The sequence below is a fragment of the Mobula birostris genome, chromosome 5 (assembly GCF_030028105.1).
Source record: "Mobula birostris isolate sMobBir1 chromosome 5, sMobBir1.hap1, whole genome shotgun sequence".
NCBI classification, from domain to species: Eukaryota; Metazoa; Chordata; class Chondrichthyes; order Myliobatiformes; family Myliobatidae; genus Mobula; species Mobula birostris.
In genome coordinates, this window is record NC_092374.1 from 168,667,494 (window position 1) to 168,683,323 (window position 15,830).

Sequence of the window (15,830 nt, forward strand, 5' to 3'; positions counted from 1 at the left end):
ATTGGAGTAAGGGGAATCATGAGGCTATCAGGCAGGAAATTGGAAGCTTAAATTGGGAACAGATGTTCTCAGGGAAAAGTACGGAAGAAATGTGGCAAATGTTCAGGGGATATTTGTGTGGAGTTCTGCATAGGTACGTTCCAATGAGACAGGGAAGTTATGGTAGGGTGCAGGAACCGTGGTGTACAAAGGCTGTAATAATTCTAGTCAAGAAGAAAAGAAAAGCTTACAAAAGGTTCAGAGAGCTAGGTAATGTTAGAGATCTAGAAGATTATAAGGCTAACTGGAAGGAGCTTAAGAAGGAAATTAGGAGAGCTAGAAGGGGCCATGATAAGGCCTTGGCGGGCAGGATTAAGGAAAACCCCAAGGCATTCTACAGGTATGTGAAGAGCAAGACGATAAGACGTGAAAGAATAGGACCTATCAAGTGTGATATTGGGAAAGTATGTATGGAACGGAGGAAATAGCAGAGGTACTTAATGAATACTTCAGTGTTCACTGTGGAAAAGGATCTTGGTGATTGTAGTGATGACTTGCAGCGGACTGAAAAGCTTGAGCATGTAGATGTTAAGAAAGAGGATGTGCTGGAGCTTTTGGAAAGCATCAAGTTTGATAAGTCGCTAGGACAGGATGAGCTGTACCCCAGGCTACTGTGGGAGGCGAGGGAGGAGATTGCTGACCTTTGCATCATCATTGGGGACAGGAGAGGTTCCGGAGGATTGGAGGGTTGCAGATGTTGTTCCTTTATTCAAGAATTGAGTAGAGATAGCCCAGGAAATTATAGACCAGTGAGTCTTACTTCAGTGGTTGATAAGTTGATGGAGAAGATCCTGAGAGGCAGGATTTATAGACATTTGGAGAGGTATAATATGATTAGGAATACGCAGCATGGTTTTGTCAAGGGCAGGTCGTGCCTTATGAGCCTGATTGAATTTTTTGAGGATGTGACTAAACACAGTGATGAAGGTAGAGAGCAGTAGATGTAGTGTATATGGATTTCAGCAAGGTATTTGATAAGGTACCCATGCAAGGCTTATTGAGAAAGTAAGGAGTCATGGGATCCAAGGGGACATTGCTTTGTGGATCCAGAACTGGCTTGCCCACAGAAGGCAAAGAGTGGTTGTAGATGGGTCATTTTCTGCATGGAGGTCAGTGACCAGTGGAGTGCCTTGGGGATCTGTTCTGGGACCCTGACTCTTCGTGATTTTTATAAATTTCCTGGATGAGGAGGTGGAGGGATGGATTAGTAAGTTTGCTGATGAGACAAAGGTTAATCGTGGAATTGAATTTAGGAGCCGAGAGGTAATGTTGCAGCTATATAGGACCCTGGTCAGACCCCACTTGGAGTACTGTGCTCAGTTCTGGTCGCCTCACTACAGGAAGGATGTGGAAGCCATAGAAAGGGTGCAGAGGAGATTTACAAGGATGTTCCCTGGATTGGGGAGCATGCCTTATGAATACAGGTTGAGTGAACTCTGCCTTTTTTCCTTGGAGCGACGGAGGATGAGAGGTGACCTGATAGAGGTGTATAAGATGATGAGAGGCATTGATCATGTGGATAGTCAGAGGCTTTTTCCCAGGGCTAAAATGGTTGCCACAAGAGGACACAGGTTTAAGGTGCTGGGGTGTAGGTACAGAGGAGATGTCAGGAGTAAGTTTTTTTCACAGAGAGTGGTGAGTGCGTGGAATGGGCTGCCAGCAATGGTGGTGGAGGCAGATACGATAGGGTCTTTTAAGAGACTTTTGGATAGGTACATGGAGCTTAGCAAAATAGAGGGCTATGGGTAAGCCTAGTAATTTCTAAGGTAGGGACATGTTTGGCACAACTTTGTGGGCCAAAGGGCCTGTATTGTGCTATAGGTTTTCTATGTTTCTATGAAATTGTCCCTTTGACAATTATCTCAAATCTTCCCAACGCACTTGGTGGTTGCTTGAAGGACAAGTATGGTTGTCACGTAGGGAACACAGCAATTGATTTGTGCACAGCTGTGCTGCAGTGTGATTATAACAAGATGATCTTTATTTGTTTTATGGTATAAATTGTGGGTTTAATGTTGGGCAGGGCATGTACAGTAAGCACAGGTAAAGCAGTAAACACCAGATTCTGGTAACTAACACTCGTTGGCAGGGAATGATAATCTGCTTTTTCATTGCCTGCTTTTGGAGGAAGATTATAAATAGAAGAGATTCTGCAGATGCTGGAAATTCAGGGAAAGACACAGTGGAAGATTTCCTGTTCTCCCTTAAAGCTCCGCTTTACAAATGGCTGCATGAGTTAAAACAGCCTTTCTGTTAATCATTTCCCCCACAAGATTCTCTGTAACCAGTACTGTACCACGTCACAAGAACCAATGTGAAACAAAGAAAATCGCCAGTGCAGTTCGGCTTATCCTGGATGGTCTGATGAGATTATGTTGTTGAATCCTTTGTCGGCCCATTGACTATTCTTTTATTCCTTTAGGTATCAGGAGAACCACTGCTAAATAAACAGAACACAAAACCAATTGAACTGTTAGGCAAACGAGAACAAAATTTAGGAGTTGTCACAAGGACAACTTCAGCAGTTCTTAAAGGCACATCTTTATTGTGGGAATTGTAGCTGGAATCTTTCTTGTTCCCTTTGCAGTTCCAGAGAGGCTGGAGATACTGGGTGTTGTTCTAATCGGAGGACAGAAGGGTAAGGGAAGATTTATAAGCGGTCTTCAAGCTGTTGAGGGATTTTGCTGGATTGAGGAGGAAGAGTATTTCCTCTGGCAGGAGGTTCAGTGGTCGGAGGACACTGGCTGAAGGAGGTCGCCTAGAGAACTAGAAGGGCCTTGTGTAAAAAAGCGGCATCACTGAGGACCCTCATTGTCCAGGACATACGAGACATCCTCTTCTCATTATTACCAATTGGGAAGGAGTGCAGGAGCCTGAAGACCCACACTCAATATTTTAGGAACAGCTTCTTCCCCACCCCACTGCCATCAGATTTCTGAATGGTCCATGAACCCAACCTTGCTATTGCTCACTTGCATTATTTACTTATCTATGTATTGACTGATTGTAACTTGTAGTCATTTTTATGCCTTTCACTGTTCTGCTGCCACAAAACAACATGTTTCATGACATATGTTAGTGATAATAAGCCCTGATTCTGATTCTGTGTGGGTACTTGGTAGTCGGTGGAGACTTTGTGTCTGAAGGACCTGTTTTAATGCCGTGACTCTGAAACTTCACAGAGAAGGGCCGAGGGCAAAAATCGAGCGGTAAAGGGGAACTGCACGCATGTGACTGAGAAAGGAACAGGAGGTACTGACTGGGGTTAGGAGAAGGCCATGGTGGGGCAGAAACTGGCAGAAGGCTGGGGGTCTAAATGGCTTGTGGTGTTGAATACTGTAGTGAAATGTTTTGTGTCCACCACTGTCATAACCATTTGTGTCTGCCTGCTGTGTCGGTGAGTTCCACAGTTCAACAGCAAGATGCTCAGCGTCTATACACTCTTTCAGCTTCCATTTATTCCTGGGGTTGCTGCTTCAAGCCCTTACTCATTGCCCCTGGTAGTCTGTGTGGTGAAAGTGCTCCTTGCTCTTTTGAAAGGCCTAGATCGAGTGGGCATGGAGACAATGTTTCCAATCGTGTGAGAGACTAGGATCAGACAACACAGCCTCTGAATAGAAGGATGTCCTGTTAGAACAGAAGTAATGAGGAATTTCTTTAGCCAGAGGGTGATAAATCTGTGGAATTCATTGCAACAGAAGGCTGTAGAAGCCAAATCATTGGATGTATTTAAAGCGGAAGTTGATAGGTTCTTGATTAGTAAGTGCATCAGACGTTACTGAGAGAAAGCAGGAGAATGGGGTTGAGAGGCAAAATAAATCCGCTATGATCCAATGATGGAGAAGAAATGATGGGCTGAATGGCCTTATTCTGCTCATGTGACTTATGTTTTATGTCTTCCTTCACAGTAGTGTGGGCATTGGAACTGGAAGCATGGCGGACGTGGAACTGACCCACCAACCGCTTCAGAGTCCCGGTATCCGTCTGGGACAGGAGACCACTGGCATCAGCACCTTGGAACCAGGGCAGAAACCACCCAACTCCCCCTCTGGCAAACTCGTCCCCATCAAGGTTCAGATGCTGGATGACACCCAGGAGGTGCACGAAGTTCCGGTAAGGTTAAACACTCAAACCCTCCCCTTAGGGAGTGGGACTCATGTTCCTGCCCCTCCTCTTCATTGCCAAGTTGTGCCGAATATTTCTTGATGCGTTGCTATGTCCTGCTGGGTTGTGGAGCATCCTGAAGCTGCCTCTTGTTGCTGGCTGCTTTCCGCGGGTCTTTGTGTGCTGCCTGTCTTGAAGAAGTGAGCGGTTGTTTGCATTTCAACTTGTCAACAAGACATTAGCAGTGTTATCTGTGTTACATCCCCAAGAAGGCTTCTTGGAGTAGGAAGGTGAAGATGTGGATGCCAATATGACCACAAGAAGTAGAACAGTGTAGCACCACCCCCTAGTCCCCCAGCAGCTGTCCTATGGTTCACGTTGCAGTCTTGTGGAACCATTTTGATTTACTGTTGTGTCTTTCGGTATTGGAGATACTGATCTCTTGCTGTGGTTAGTTGCAATCTATAATTGTCTTTTTTTCCCCTCAGTGAGACTGTTCATTGTTAGGCTGTAGGAGTCACAGTGTCCCTGGTTGCCCTTGAGGAGATGGTTGGGAAGCTGCCCTCTTGAACCTTTGCAGTCCTTCTGGTGAAGGTGCTGATGAAGTGGGATTTCCACGAGACTTTCCAGCAATGAGGGAGGAATGTTGATGTATTCCCTAGCCAGCAAGGTGTGTAACTGGGAGGGGAGCCTGCAGTTCTCCTGTCGTCCCTAGTGACAGAGGCTGTGGATTTGGTCTGGAGTAACTCAGAAATCTTTGCAGTATTTTGCAGTGCACTTTCCTCTTGGACTTCTGTACCCAAAGGTGCTGGAGGCTCAGCAGCTGAATGTATTCCAAACAGATGTTGGAAGATTTTTGGTATTAAGGGTATCTAGGAATATTTTTCATAGAAGTGGTGCTTAGTGAGTGATGGAGCAAGGACATGGGGCCAGTATCCTGCTACTTCAGTTTTACCAGAAGTGAGAAGCGTTAGAAAATAAACTCAAAGGTTTGTAAATGGCAGAAGGACAGGGAGCAGCAGGGAAGGGTTGTGTCAAAGCTCAGGTGAGAGGAGAATGAAATGGTGGGTTTTGAAGGTTAGTAGTAGATGGCAGATCTGGGGAAGACATAAATACGAGGAGGTAGGTAAAGTGTGAAGTTACCAGAAGAGGTGATAGGATGGAGAACATGCTGGAACTGAGAATCACAAACTGGATTAGATGCTTATCTGGAATTGATGAATCTGATCGTGAATCCAATTCTCTACTTCCACTTCACAAAGATAGCTAAGCAAGCACTTGAATCACTAAGGACCAAGTGCTGGTACAGGGGGTTAATGTAAATAGCAGCTTCATGAACATATTGGACACGGTCTGTGAGGGGCCATTCTCTGTGAGCACCTTGAAGAAGGGGCCATAGTTATTAGTGTTGGTTTGTTATTGTCACAACTACAGAGATACAGTGAAAAGCTGGTCTCCCATATTGTTCAAACAGATCTATGCATTACAACAGGGCATCGATATAGAATAAGGTAAAACAATAACAATACAAAATAAAGTGCAACAGCAATATAGAAAGTGCAGTTCTGGCAGACAATAAAAGGTGCAAGGCCATAACGAGATAGATTGTGACGTAAAAATCTATCTTGTTGTATTGGGGAACCATTCAATAGTCTTTTACCTGTGGGGTGGAAGTTGCTGAGCCTGGTGCTGTGCACTTTTAGGCCTTTGTATCTTTTGCCCGAAAGGAGAGAGTAAGCCACAAGAGGTATAGACAGAGTCCATGGAGGGGAGGCTGGTTTCTGTAGTTAAGTGATCATTTAAAAGTGAAGTACGCAGGAAGTACTCGCAGAGAGAGAGGGAAGTATCTGGAATTCTCTACCTTTTTCAAGGGTTGTGACGTTTGTACCATTATGTATATTTAAAGAAGTAGATAGAATGTAGAACTGCTTAAACTAGTGACTAATGCCCAGATAAACTAATCCCTTCTGCCTGCACGTTATACATATCCTCCATTCTCCACACGTTTACGTACCTATCTAAAAGCCTCATAAACACCTCTGTTGTATCCGGCTCTATCCGGCACCCCTGGCAGTGCATTCCACCCCCCTACCACTTTCTGTGTGGGGAAAACGTCCCCATACATCTCCTTTGAACTTGCCTCTTCTCACGCTAAGTGCGTGCCTTCTAGTGTTAAGCGTTTTGATTCTATGAGAAAGCCTTTAGAAGGTGGTGGGGGAGCTGCCCTCTAGAACTGCTGCAGTCCTTCAGGTGAAGGTACTGGTGTGGTGGGAGTTCCAGGAGACATCTCAGTGATGACGGAGGAATGTTGATTCATGCCTCTTATAATGTTATAAACCTCTATCAGATCTCTCCTCAGCCTCCGGAGGAAACAGTCCAGGTTTGTCTAGCATCTCCTTGTATAGCATGCCCTCTAATCAAAGTGGCATCCCAATAAAGCCTCTCCAAAGCCTCCACATTCTCCCTGCAATGGAGAAACCAGATATGAATACAATACTCCAGATACAGTCTAACCAGAGTTTATAAAGTAGCAACATAACTTTTTAACTCTTGAACTCAGCACTTCAACTAATAAAGGCAAGTACAAGTTTTTGAAAGATCCCATGAGAGTTATGGGAACTGGCACAAAAGAGAACTGTTGGGGAGCTGGAATGAGGGAGGTGGGCAAGTTGTGGTTTGCAGAATATTGGCCAAACCAAGACCAGGTAGGGAAGGAAGGAGAGCTTCAATTATTTGTGTGGTTTGAGCTTAGTTCTATTTACGAGTTGTCTCTATGAAGCGTCGTTCAACATCTGTAATAGCCTGCCATGCTAGAGGTGTTGGGAACAAAAACCACCATCTTGGGGAAAGACAGGTTTTGAGAGCATCTTGTTTGAATTCCAGGTGTTGGGATCTAGTCTGCCAGTGGGGTAGGGGAGGGTTGGGATTATATCTGGAAACTTTCAAGAGGTTGGAATCTTGAGATTCAGACAGGTGGAAAATTACAGGTAAAGATGAAATTAGCGAATTGTCCATACGCTGGAAAATTCTCTAACCTTGTATCTCCATCTGAAATTGTTGAATTAATTGGTGGCTAGTTTATTTTGCTACCAAAGTACAGTGAAAGTCTTGTTTTGCATGTCATCCATTCAGATAATGTCACACATCAGTACATTGAGGTGGTACAAGGGAAAACAAAGACAGAATATAGCATGAAGTGTGACAGTTACAGAGGACGTGCAATGCAGGCAGGCAGCGAGGTGCAAGGACCACGATGAGGTGGACTGTGAGGTCAAAAGTCCATCGATATTTGGGTGAGGGGGCATCTGTGAAGTGTGAAACATCATTAATGATTGAGGGGTCAGTGACGACCCATCACGGCAGTGGAGAGTGACTGGTTTCCCAGCTTGGACCTCGTGCTGTGGGACCTTAAACATGCTCCTTAACCTGTCACATTCTACACCACTCCACTCCCACCGTGGGCATTCTCGCCTCTCCCCTCTCCCATCAGCAGAAGATGCAAAAGCCTGAAAGCATGTAGAAACAGGTTCAAGGACCCTGCTGTTATAAGAAAAATGAATGGTTCCCCAGTACAATAAGTTGGACTTTTGACCTCTAAATCTTGCAACTTGTGTCCCTGCACTGCACTTTCTCTGTAGCTGTCCACTTTATTCTGCGCTTTGTTATTGCTTTATCCTTTTTTGCATTCTATTATTCTAATTTTTACTACCTCAAAGTATTGTAATGAATTGATCTGAAAGGACAGCATGCAATACAAGATTTTCACTGTATCTTGGTAAATTCCGAAGTAAATTTATTATTAAAGTACTATATATATGCAGTATGTTAACATATACTACCTTGAGAATCATTTTCTTGCAGGCATTTACATGAGGGGGAACAAAGAAATACAACAATAAAATTTTATACTTTATTGTCGCCAAACAATTGATACTAGAGCGTACAATCATCACAGCGATACTTGATTCTGCTCTTTGTGCTCCCTGGAGTACAAATCAATAGTAAATATTAAAAATTTAAATTATAATTCATAAATAGAAAATAGAAAAGGGAAAGTAAGGTAGTATAAAAAAACCGAGAGGCAGGTCCGAATATTTACTATTATTTACAATAGAAAAACTTTATATGGACAAAGTACACGTGATAATAATAATACAATTTATACTGAAAAGCACAACTCCTCCAACAGCTGGTTTAGAAACAGGATTTAAAGATCTTTCATCTTGCAACCTGGGACTAATTGAAATCCCAGTAGTGATAAGTCAGTGCAATGTAGCCCGCAGCCCTTGGCTAGACACAAGGTATTTATTACGTCTGGAATGTGTGGCAGGGAAGTGGGTGGTGGGAAAACCTGTTCGGTAAGGTGGATGCCTGCGTTCTACAAAGGTTGGAGATAGGCTGCTGTTGGGAACTCTGTGGAGAAACAGGAAGCTAGAAACTGTGGGGAGAAGTTATTTGTGGCTCAGGAGATGTGTTTATGGGGTTATTTCTCTGATGTAATGTCACAGTCATAGTCATACTTTATTGATCCCGGGGGAAGTTGGTAGTGCTGGGGCAGCCACTGTGATACTAGATTAATCGTAGATCCTGATGTGGGCATAGTGGTGATAACAGTACTGGGAACTGTTTCTAGGTGCTTTTGAACTGTGATTTGTCCTGGGGCTCTTTAGCCGCTCGGGCAGTGCTGGAGGTTTATTGGCACTGAGGAAGTGCTGCACTGTAGGCTGAACATCTTCAGGCTGAATAGTCAAACTGAAGCCCCAAGTACACCTCACAGACCCACACAATGCTGCCGGAACTCGGCAGGTCGGGCAGCATCTATGGAGGGGAATGACAGTTGATGTTCCAGGCCGAGACTATTCATCGGGGCTAGAAAGGAAGGGGGCGGAAGCCATAATAGGAAGGTGGTGGGAAGGAGTAGAAGCTGGCTCGTGATGGCTGAGACAAGGTGAGGGGGACGGTGGGTGGCTGGGGGAGGGGAGTTGATGTGAGAAGCTGGGAGGAGATGGCTGGAAAGAGTAAATGGCTGAAGAGGAAGGAATCTGATGGGAGATGACAATGGGCCATGGAGAACTGGGGAACGGGAAGGAGGAAGGTGTGGATGATGGACAGGTCGTGACGGTGCGGGAGAGGAAGAGGAGTGGTACCAGAATGTGGTTTAGAGGAGCAACACCACCTATTTCAACCAGCGTGAATGACTTCACTCGCCGAACCTCTGAATTGATTTCATAGTCTACAGAGTCACTGTCAAGGACTCAGCCACTCATGTTCTCAGCATTATCTATTAATTTATTTTTCTTTTCTGCACAGTTCTTTCTTTTTTTTAATCTTTTTATTAGTTTTCAAGTTCATAAACATAATAACAATAGTGATATAAAGAGATTGGAATTACATTATTGGTAGTAAACATATACAAGAGAAACTACAAATAGTACAAGTGTAATAGACTTCCAAACTCTTAATATAATTAATCATGAAGAGAAAAGAAATAAAAAGAAAAGGATATCACAAAGAAAAAAAACCCCAAAACCAAAAAAAAACAAACAGAACAAAACAGGGGTGAACCAATATACTAGATCGAATACATTCATTAATGTCGTCAACTCTGCTCCGCTATTCATATATTCTAAGTTAATAAAAAGGATTCGGAAAAGGTCAAACTACATCATATGAAAATGTTGAATAAATGGCTTCCAAGTCTCTTCAAATTTAACCGAAGGATCAAAAATGACGCTTCTGAGTTTTTCTAAATTTAAACATGATATAGTTTGGGATGCACAGTTTGTTTTCGTTTTCACATTGGTCATTTGTCGGACTTTGTCTGTTTATAGCTTTTCATAAAATCTTATTGAATTTCTTTTTTTCTCTCTAAATGCCTACAAGTAAATGAATGTCAAGGTAGTACAAGGTAACAAATGTGTACTTTGGTAATAAGTTTTACTTGATGTTGACGGCATGAACATAATTTCTCTGACTTCCAGAAACCATTCCCCTCTGTTTTCTCCCCCTCCCACCATCTTTGTTTTTCCTCATTCTGCTGGGCCTTGCAGCCCTTCTCTTACCTTCAGAAGCCCCTCTCACTTGGATTCACCTATCACCCTTCAGCTTGTGATCCTCCCCTCCGCACCCAGCTTTTAATGCTGGCTTCTGCCCTCTTCCTTTCCAGAACTGTTGAAGGGACTCGGACTCAGCTTGAAGTGTCCCCCCCTTCATTTCCCTCAATAGATGCTGCCTGACTTGCATTTTGTGCGTGTATGTTGCCCCTCACCACCGACTGGCTTTGTGCTCACACCACCTCTCACCAAATCTTTCAGCGGTGTTCACAAAGAGCAGATCCTTTGGTCAGCCCCACCCTACTCCGCTGGCACACTCCCTTGGATTAGCCTTCCCGACAGTTCCCCACTAGGCTCCAATGGGAGCTTGCAATAGCGTTTCGTCCAAAACCCCTCCTTTCATAATTGGAAACGGACAAGATCCATCAAAGATATTTCCGTAGTAGTAATTTTGTGGCTTAACTTGAAAAGCTAAATTTGGACTCCCAGTTCATGCCCTGGGAGTTTGAGTGCACTCAATTCAGAGCCTGGTGTTCCCAAGACACCCCTTAATTTAAAGTTTAACATTGAAGTACAGTGGAAGGGATTAGCTGGCTTGCTGCCAATGCCGTTTGATTTGTGGACCACGGTTCTACTGCTTTGAGGTTATTTTCATGTCTGCTTCCAGCTCCCTTTGTCTTGATTTAATTTTCTATTTCGGTGGCCTCAGCTAGTAGGGGTGCTGCCTCACCACTCCAGTGACCTGGATTCGATCCTGCCCTCCCTCGCGGTCCGTGTGGAGTTTTCACAATCTCCAGTGATGGCGGTCTGGCCCCATCTGCTAACCGAGCCATTGGCCAGATGGCGGCACCTGCACCGGACTTTGAGGCCAGCGGTCTCGGGTTCGAATCCGGCTGGCTCCTTGCACGCTTTCCATCTGTGCTTGGTTGCGTGGCGAGCTAGCAACTCGGCCTCGTAAAAAAAAAACAGAGAAACGCAACAGAAATGGCACGGTTGCCACCCAATGTGCCACAAGGTGCAGAGAGGTAACCAAGCCGTGAAAGTGAAGGTGAAAATTCAAACAGGCCTGAGGTGGGAAGATTGTAACAGATGGGGTGCTCTGTCCTGTGAGACTCTGCCCATAAATTAAAGGTTTCAAAATTGCAGCTTTGATTGTGGAATTTGTCAAAATGCTAAGAATGAAAATCTCCAATAGAAAAGACATTTTTAGAAATCAGAAACTACAGGGTGGTGTTGGATAACTATCTTAAGGTCAGCCATTAGTTTGGGTGTGTAGTTAGAGTGGTTGGCAGTTTTTAATTATAAGCGGTGTTAAACATATCAGTTGGAAGTCATTCTCTGTTGTAGGGACGTCCTGAGAGAAAGGTTTGTGTTCACTTGGTGACTTGCAGAAGCTGGAATGAGGAGGTGTGAGAGGGTGTGTAAGAGAATAAACGAGGGGAGAACAGTCAGCTTGGCAGCAGATGAAGCGAAGCATGACGAGATGGCGTCAGAAACTGAACCTACAGTTGCCAACACTGGAATCCTCTCCCTGTCCCTCTCAATCTCCCCGCTCTCCAACTTTAAGACCCTCTGTAAAGTCTGCTGGCTAAGTGAAGCTTTTGCCGACTCGTCATAACACATAGAACAGTACAGCACAGGAAAAGGCCCTTTAGCTCATGAAGTTGTGCAGGATTACTAATTAAATATCTAACTAAACCAATCCTTCCTCCCTACACAATGCCACGTCCCTCCATTCTGTGTAGGTTCGAACGCCTGTCTAAGATCCTCTTAAATAGTTCTGTTATTGTTGCCTCCACTACCACCTCTGGTGACGCATTCCAGGTACCCATCATGCTCTGTTTTTTAAAAAAAAAAGACTTACCCTCCAAATCTCCTTTGGACTTTCCCCCTCTGACTTTAAGTGCATGTTCTTTAGTATTAACAGCTGGCCATTGGTGTAGTGGCATCCACACCGGGCATCAAGGCGAGCGGTTCTGGGTTTGATTCCGACCGGCACCGTGCACACTGGGTTGAGATCGAGCTAGCAACTCGGCCTCGTGAAAAGCAGACAAATGTTACAGAACAGCAATGTTGCCTCCTGTTGCTCCACAAGGTGCAGAGAGAAACAGCAATCTTTGGTATTAGACATTTTGACCCTGGGGGAAAAGGACACCAGCTGTCTACTCTATAACTATGTTTATACATAGTTGTATAAACCTCTATCAAGTCTGCCCCTTAGCCTCTGGTGCTCTAGAGAAAACAGCAATATTTGTACAACCTCTCCTTGTAGGTTCGATCTGCCCTTTGACATCTCTTGAATGGCATGCAAAAAGCTGGAGGAAGTCAATGGGTCAGGCAGCACCTATTGGACAGTCGACATCTTGGACCTGAAACTTCAGCTCCTCATTTCCCTCCACAGATGCTGCCTGACCTGCTGAGTTTCTCCAGCCTCTTGTTTGTTGCTCCGGATTCCAGCGCCTGCAGTCCCTTGTGTCCCTACTTTGCCAACAACTTTTGGGCAAGGCTAGCTTGGAAACAGTGCAAAATCCATTAACAGTGGGTGATGTAACCCCTGGGATTGGTGGAAGGGGTGATGAGAATGAAGAGTATACTTCTGACTTGGGAAAACAAAATTAGAAAGTATTGTTGCCCAGGCAGGATGCATTTGGGGTCAATGACAGGTTCCAGCTCTGATGAGAGGTTGGTACTCCCAAGAGAAAGAATCACTTTTGTCGTACAAGTCCACAAGTGGAAGGGGCAGTGGTAGCAAATGGAGGCTAATGGGTGGTGTTGTGGATGACAACTACCGTTGAGGCAGTCATTCAGGTTGCCCCCATTATAAGAAGATCTTGGGCTTTTGGGAGGGTGCAGAAGATGTTTAACAGGATGCTACCTAGATTAAGGCAGAGGTAAGACTTATCGTGGGACAAACAGAGGACACCTCTTTATAAGGAGAGGTTGGACCAACTTGGGGTAGATTTCTGTGGCGTGGAAGAGGCTGAGGGGAGACCTGATAGAGGTTTATTTGATCATGAGAAGCATAAACAGAGAATGTAGCCAGGATCTTTCTCCCACTATTGAAATGTGAACCAGAGGGCACTTAAGGTGAGAAGGGGTAAGTTCAAAGGAGATGTGAGGGGCAAGTTTTTACCCAGACTCTGGTGGGTGCGTGGAACATGTTGCCAGCAGTGGTGGTGGAAACAAAGACTTTCGGAGCATTCTGGAGGCTCTTAGACAGGCAAACAAGGTGCTGTAAATGAGAAGATATGGACATATAGACGTATCAAGACATATTCCTTTGCTGTTACTGTCTGTTCTATTAGTTTGGATCCATAATTAAAACCGTTGGCAGCTTCTAATTATAACTGGTATTTTATATACATCAGCTGTGTTTATGGTATCTGCAGGTGATTCGCTGTCCCAGTGAAGTTCTAATGGAATTGAAGCATTACCTGTTTCTCACTGCCCAGATGCTGCCTAATCTGCTGAGTGCTCTGCCTCTCCCTCTCTCTACCTCTCTGAATCTGAATCGGGTTTATTATCACCGGCATGTGTCGTGAAATTTGTTACCTTCGCAGCCGCAGTTCAATATAATACATAATGTAAAGGAAAATAAATAAATTACAGTATATGTACATTGAATAGATTAAAAATTGTGCAAAAACAGAAGTGATATATACTAAAAAAAGTGAGGTAGTGTTCACGGGTTCAATGTCCGTTTAGGAATCGGATGGCCGAGGGGAAGAAGCTGTTCCTGAATCGCTAAGTGTGTACCTTCAGGCTTCTGTACCTCCTACCTGATGGTAACGGTGAGAAAAGGGCATGCCCTGGGTGCTGGGGGTCCTTAACAATAAACGCTGCCTTTCTGGGATACCGCTCCCTGAAGATGTCCTGGGTACTTTGTAGGCTAGTACCCAAGATGGAGCCGACTAAATTTACCACCCCCTGCAGCTTCTTTCAGTCCTTTGCAGTAGCCACTACCACCCTCCATACCAGCCAGTGATGCAGCCTGTCAGAATGCTCTCCACAGTACATCTATAGAAGTTTTTGAGTGCTTTTGTTGACATGCCAAATCTCTTCAAACTCTTAATGAAGTATAGTTGCTATCTTGCCTTCTTTATAACTACATCGATGTGTTGGGACCAGGTTAGGTCCTCAGAGATCTTGACACCCAGGAACTTGAAACTGTTCACTCTCTCCATTTCTGCTCCCTCTCTGAGTTCCTTTGTCTTACCCTTCCTGAAGTCCACAGTCAGCTTTTTCATCTTACTGACGTTGAGTGCAAGGTTATTGTTGCGACCCCACTCCTCTAGTTGGTATATGTCACTCCTGTACGCCCTCTCGTCTCCATCTGAGATTCTACAACAATAGTTGTATCATCAGCAAACTTGTAGATAGTATTTGAGCTATGCCTAGCCACACGATCATGGGTATAGAGAGGGTACAGCAATGGGCTAAACACACATCCCTGAGGTGCTCCAGTGTTGATCGTCAGTGAAGAGGAGATATTATCAGCAATCCGCAGAGATTGCTGTCTCCCTCTGTCTCTGTGTACCTCCCTCTATCTCTCTATGTACGTCCCTCTATCTCTCTGTGTACCTCCCTCTATCCCTTTGTATACCTCTCTCTACCTCTGTCTGTACCCCTCTCTGTCTCTCTATAAACACTGCGTCTCTCTCAATGCTCTCTATATCTTCTCGGTCTCTTTTGCTGTCCCTCTCTCTCCTTCCACAGCCTATATCCAGTAATTGTTGCTTTAGTTTGTACTTTATTTGGTGCTTGGAATGTACAGCCTTTGTCCTTTCTGGAGGTGATGATTACGCCTGCCTGCAGTTCTGAGAATCCCGTTACTGTGTGCTGGGTCCTCAGCCCAGTAACTGCTGATGACCAAGCTGCAATTGTCTCCAGGTCTCATTTTCTGGGTGCAATGTGTGCATGTTGCTTCTTCCCCACCACTTCGGAAACTTGGCTGTGTTCTGTGCCAGGGCGCTGGACGGGTTTGATCTGAAAATAACAGCAGATGGGGGAATGGGAAATAAATAGATGCACAGCTGATCAGGAATAAAATGTTGTGCCTTGTGGAAGCTGCCTGACGGCGGGGACTAGTCTGGGTGCTGCTGCAGCCTCGCTCTCCGCTGTCTGTCTTTGACCTCTCTGACGTTTCATCCTCTGCTGGATCCAAGCCTTTAGCCACCAGTTCATCTCCTTCCTAGCATCAAGAAATGATTGAAGGATTGTCTTTAGACTGTTGCCCCTGCTTCCTCGCATTTGGACCTTGACTCAGTCAAACGTCGCCATATTACAAATCTTACTGTTGGCATCTCCAGTTCCTACAGACTTGGACTTCTCCAGACTGCAGACCCCACCATTGCCAACTCCAGTTCCAAATACCCTGGTGGCCCTCGGACCAGGAATTAAGCAGGCTCCAGCTCCAACTCCAGCCTGACATCAGCCTCCTCCACCTCCAGGCCAAGACCACTCACTGTCACTGTGCTCCTGGGCTTCCCTTTCCCCCACCTGTACTCCCCAACCCCGGGTCTGTCAGGCTTCCCCGTCACCTCTTGGGTCCTCAGAGCCCTCATCTTTCTCACACACTACCTTCCTTGAACACCCCAATCTTCCCTTCTCCTCTGATGCCACTAACTCATTCCC

General features: G+C 45.0%; 1 protein-coding gene across 7 annotated transcripts in view; it reads left to right on the forward strand.

Moving 5' to 3' along the window:
• Positions 1 to 15,830, forward strand: part of farp1 (FERM, RhoGEF (ARHGEF) and pleckstrin domain protein 1 (chondrocyte-derived)) — a 263,668-nt gene that overhangs the window by 32,968 nt on the left and 214,870 nt on the right. For 5 of the 7 annotated variants that reach the window (XR_011886088.1, XM_072258822.1, XM_072258827.1 and 2 more), the window contains exon 2: positions 3,948 to 4,152. Coding sequence is in view for 6 of the 7 variants with exons in the window: in XM_072258822.1 (XP_072114923.1) it covers positions 3,973 to 4,152 (180 nt within the window). In the remaining variant the exon portion in view is untranslated. The remainder of the gene's footprint in view (positions 1 to 3,947; positions 4,153 to 15,830) is intronic. The other 2 variants (XM_072258824.1, XM_072258826.1) reach the window with 1 other exon arrangement.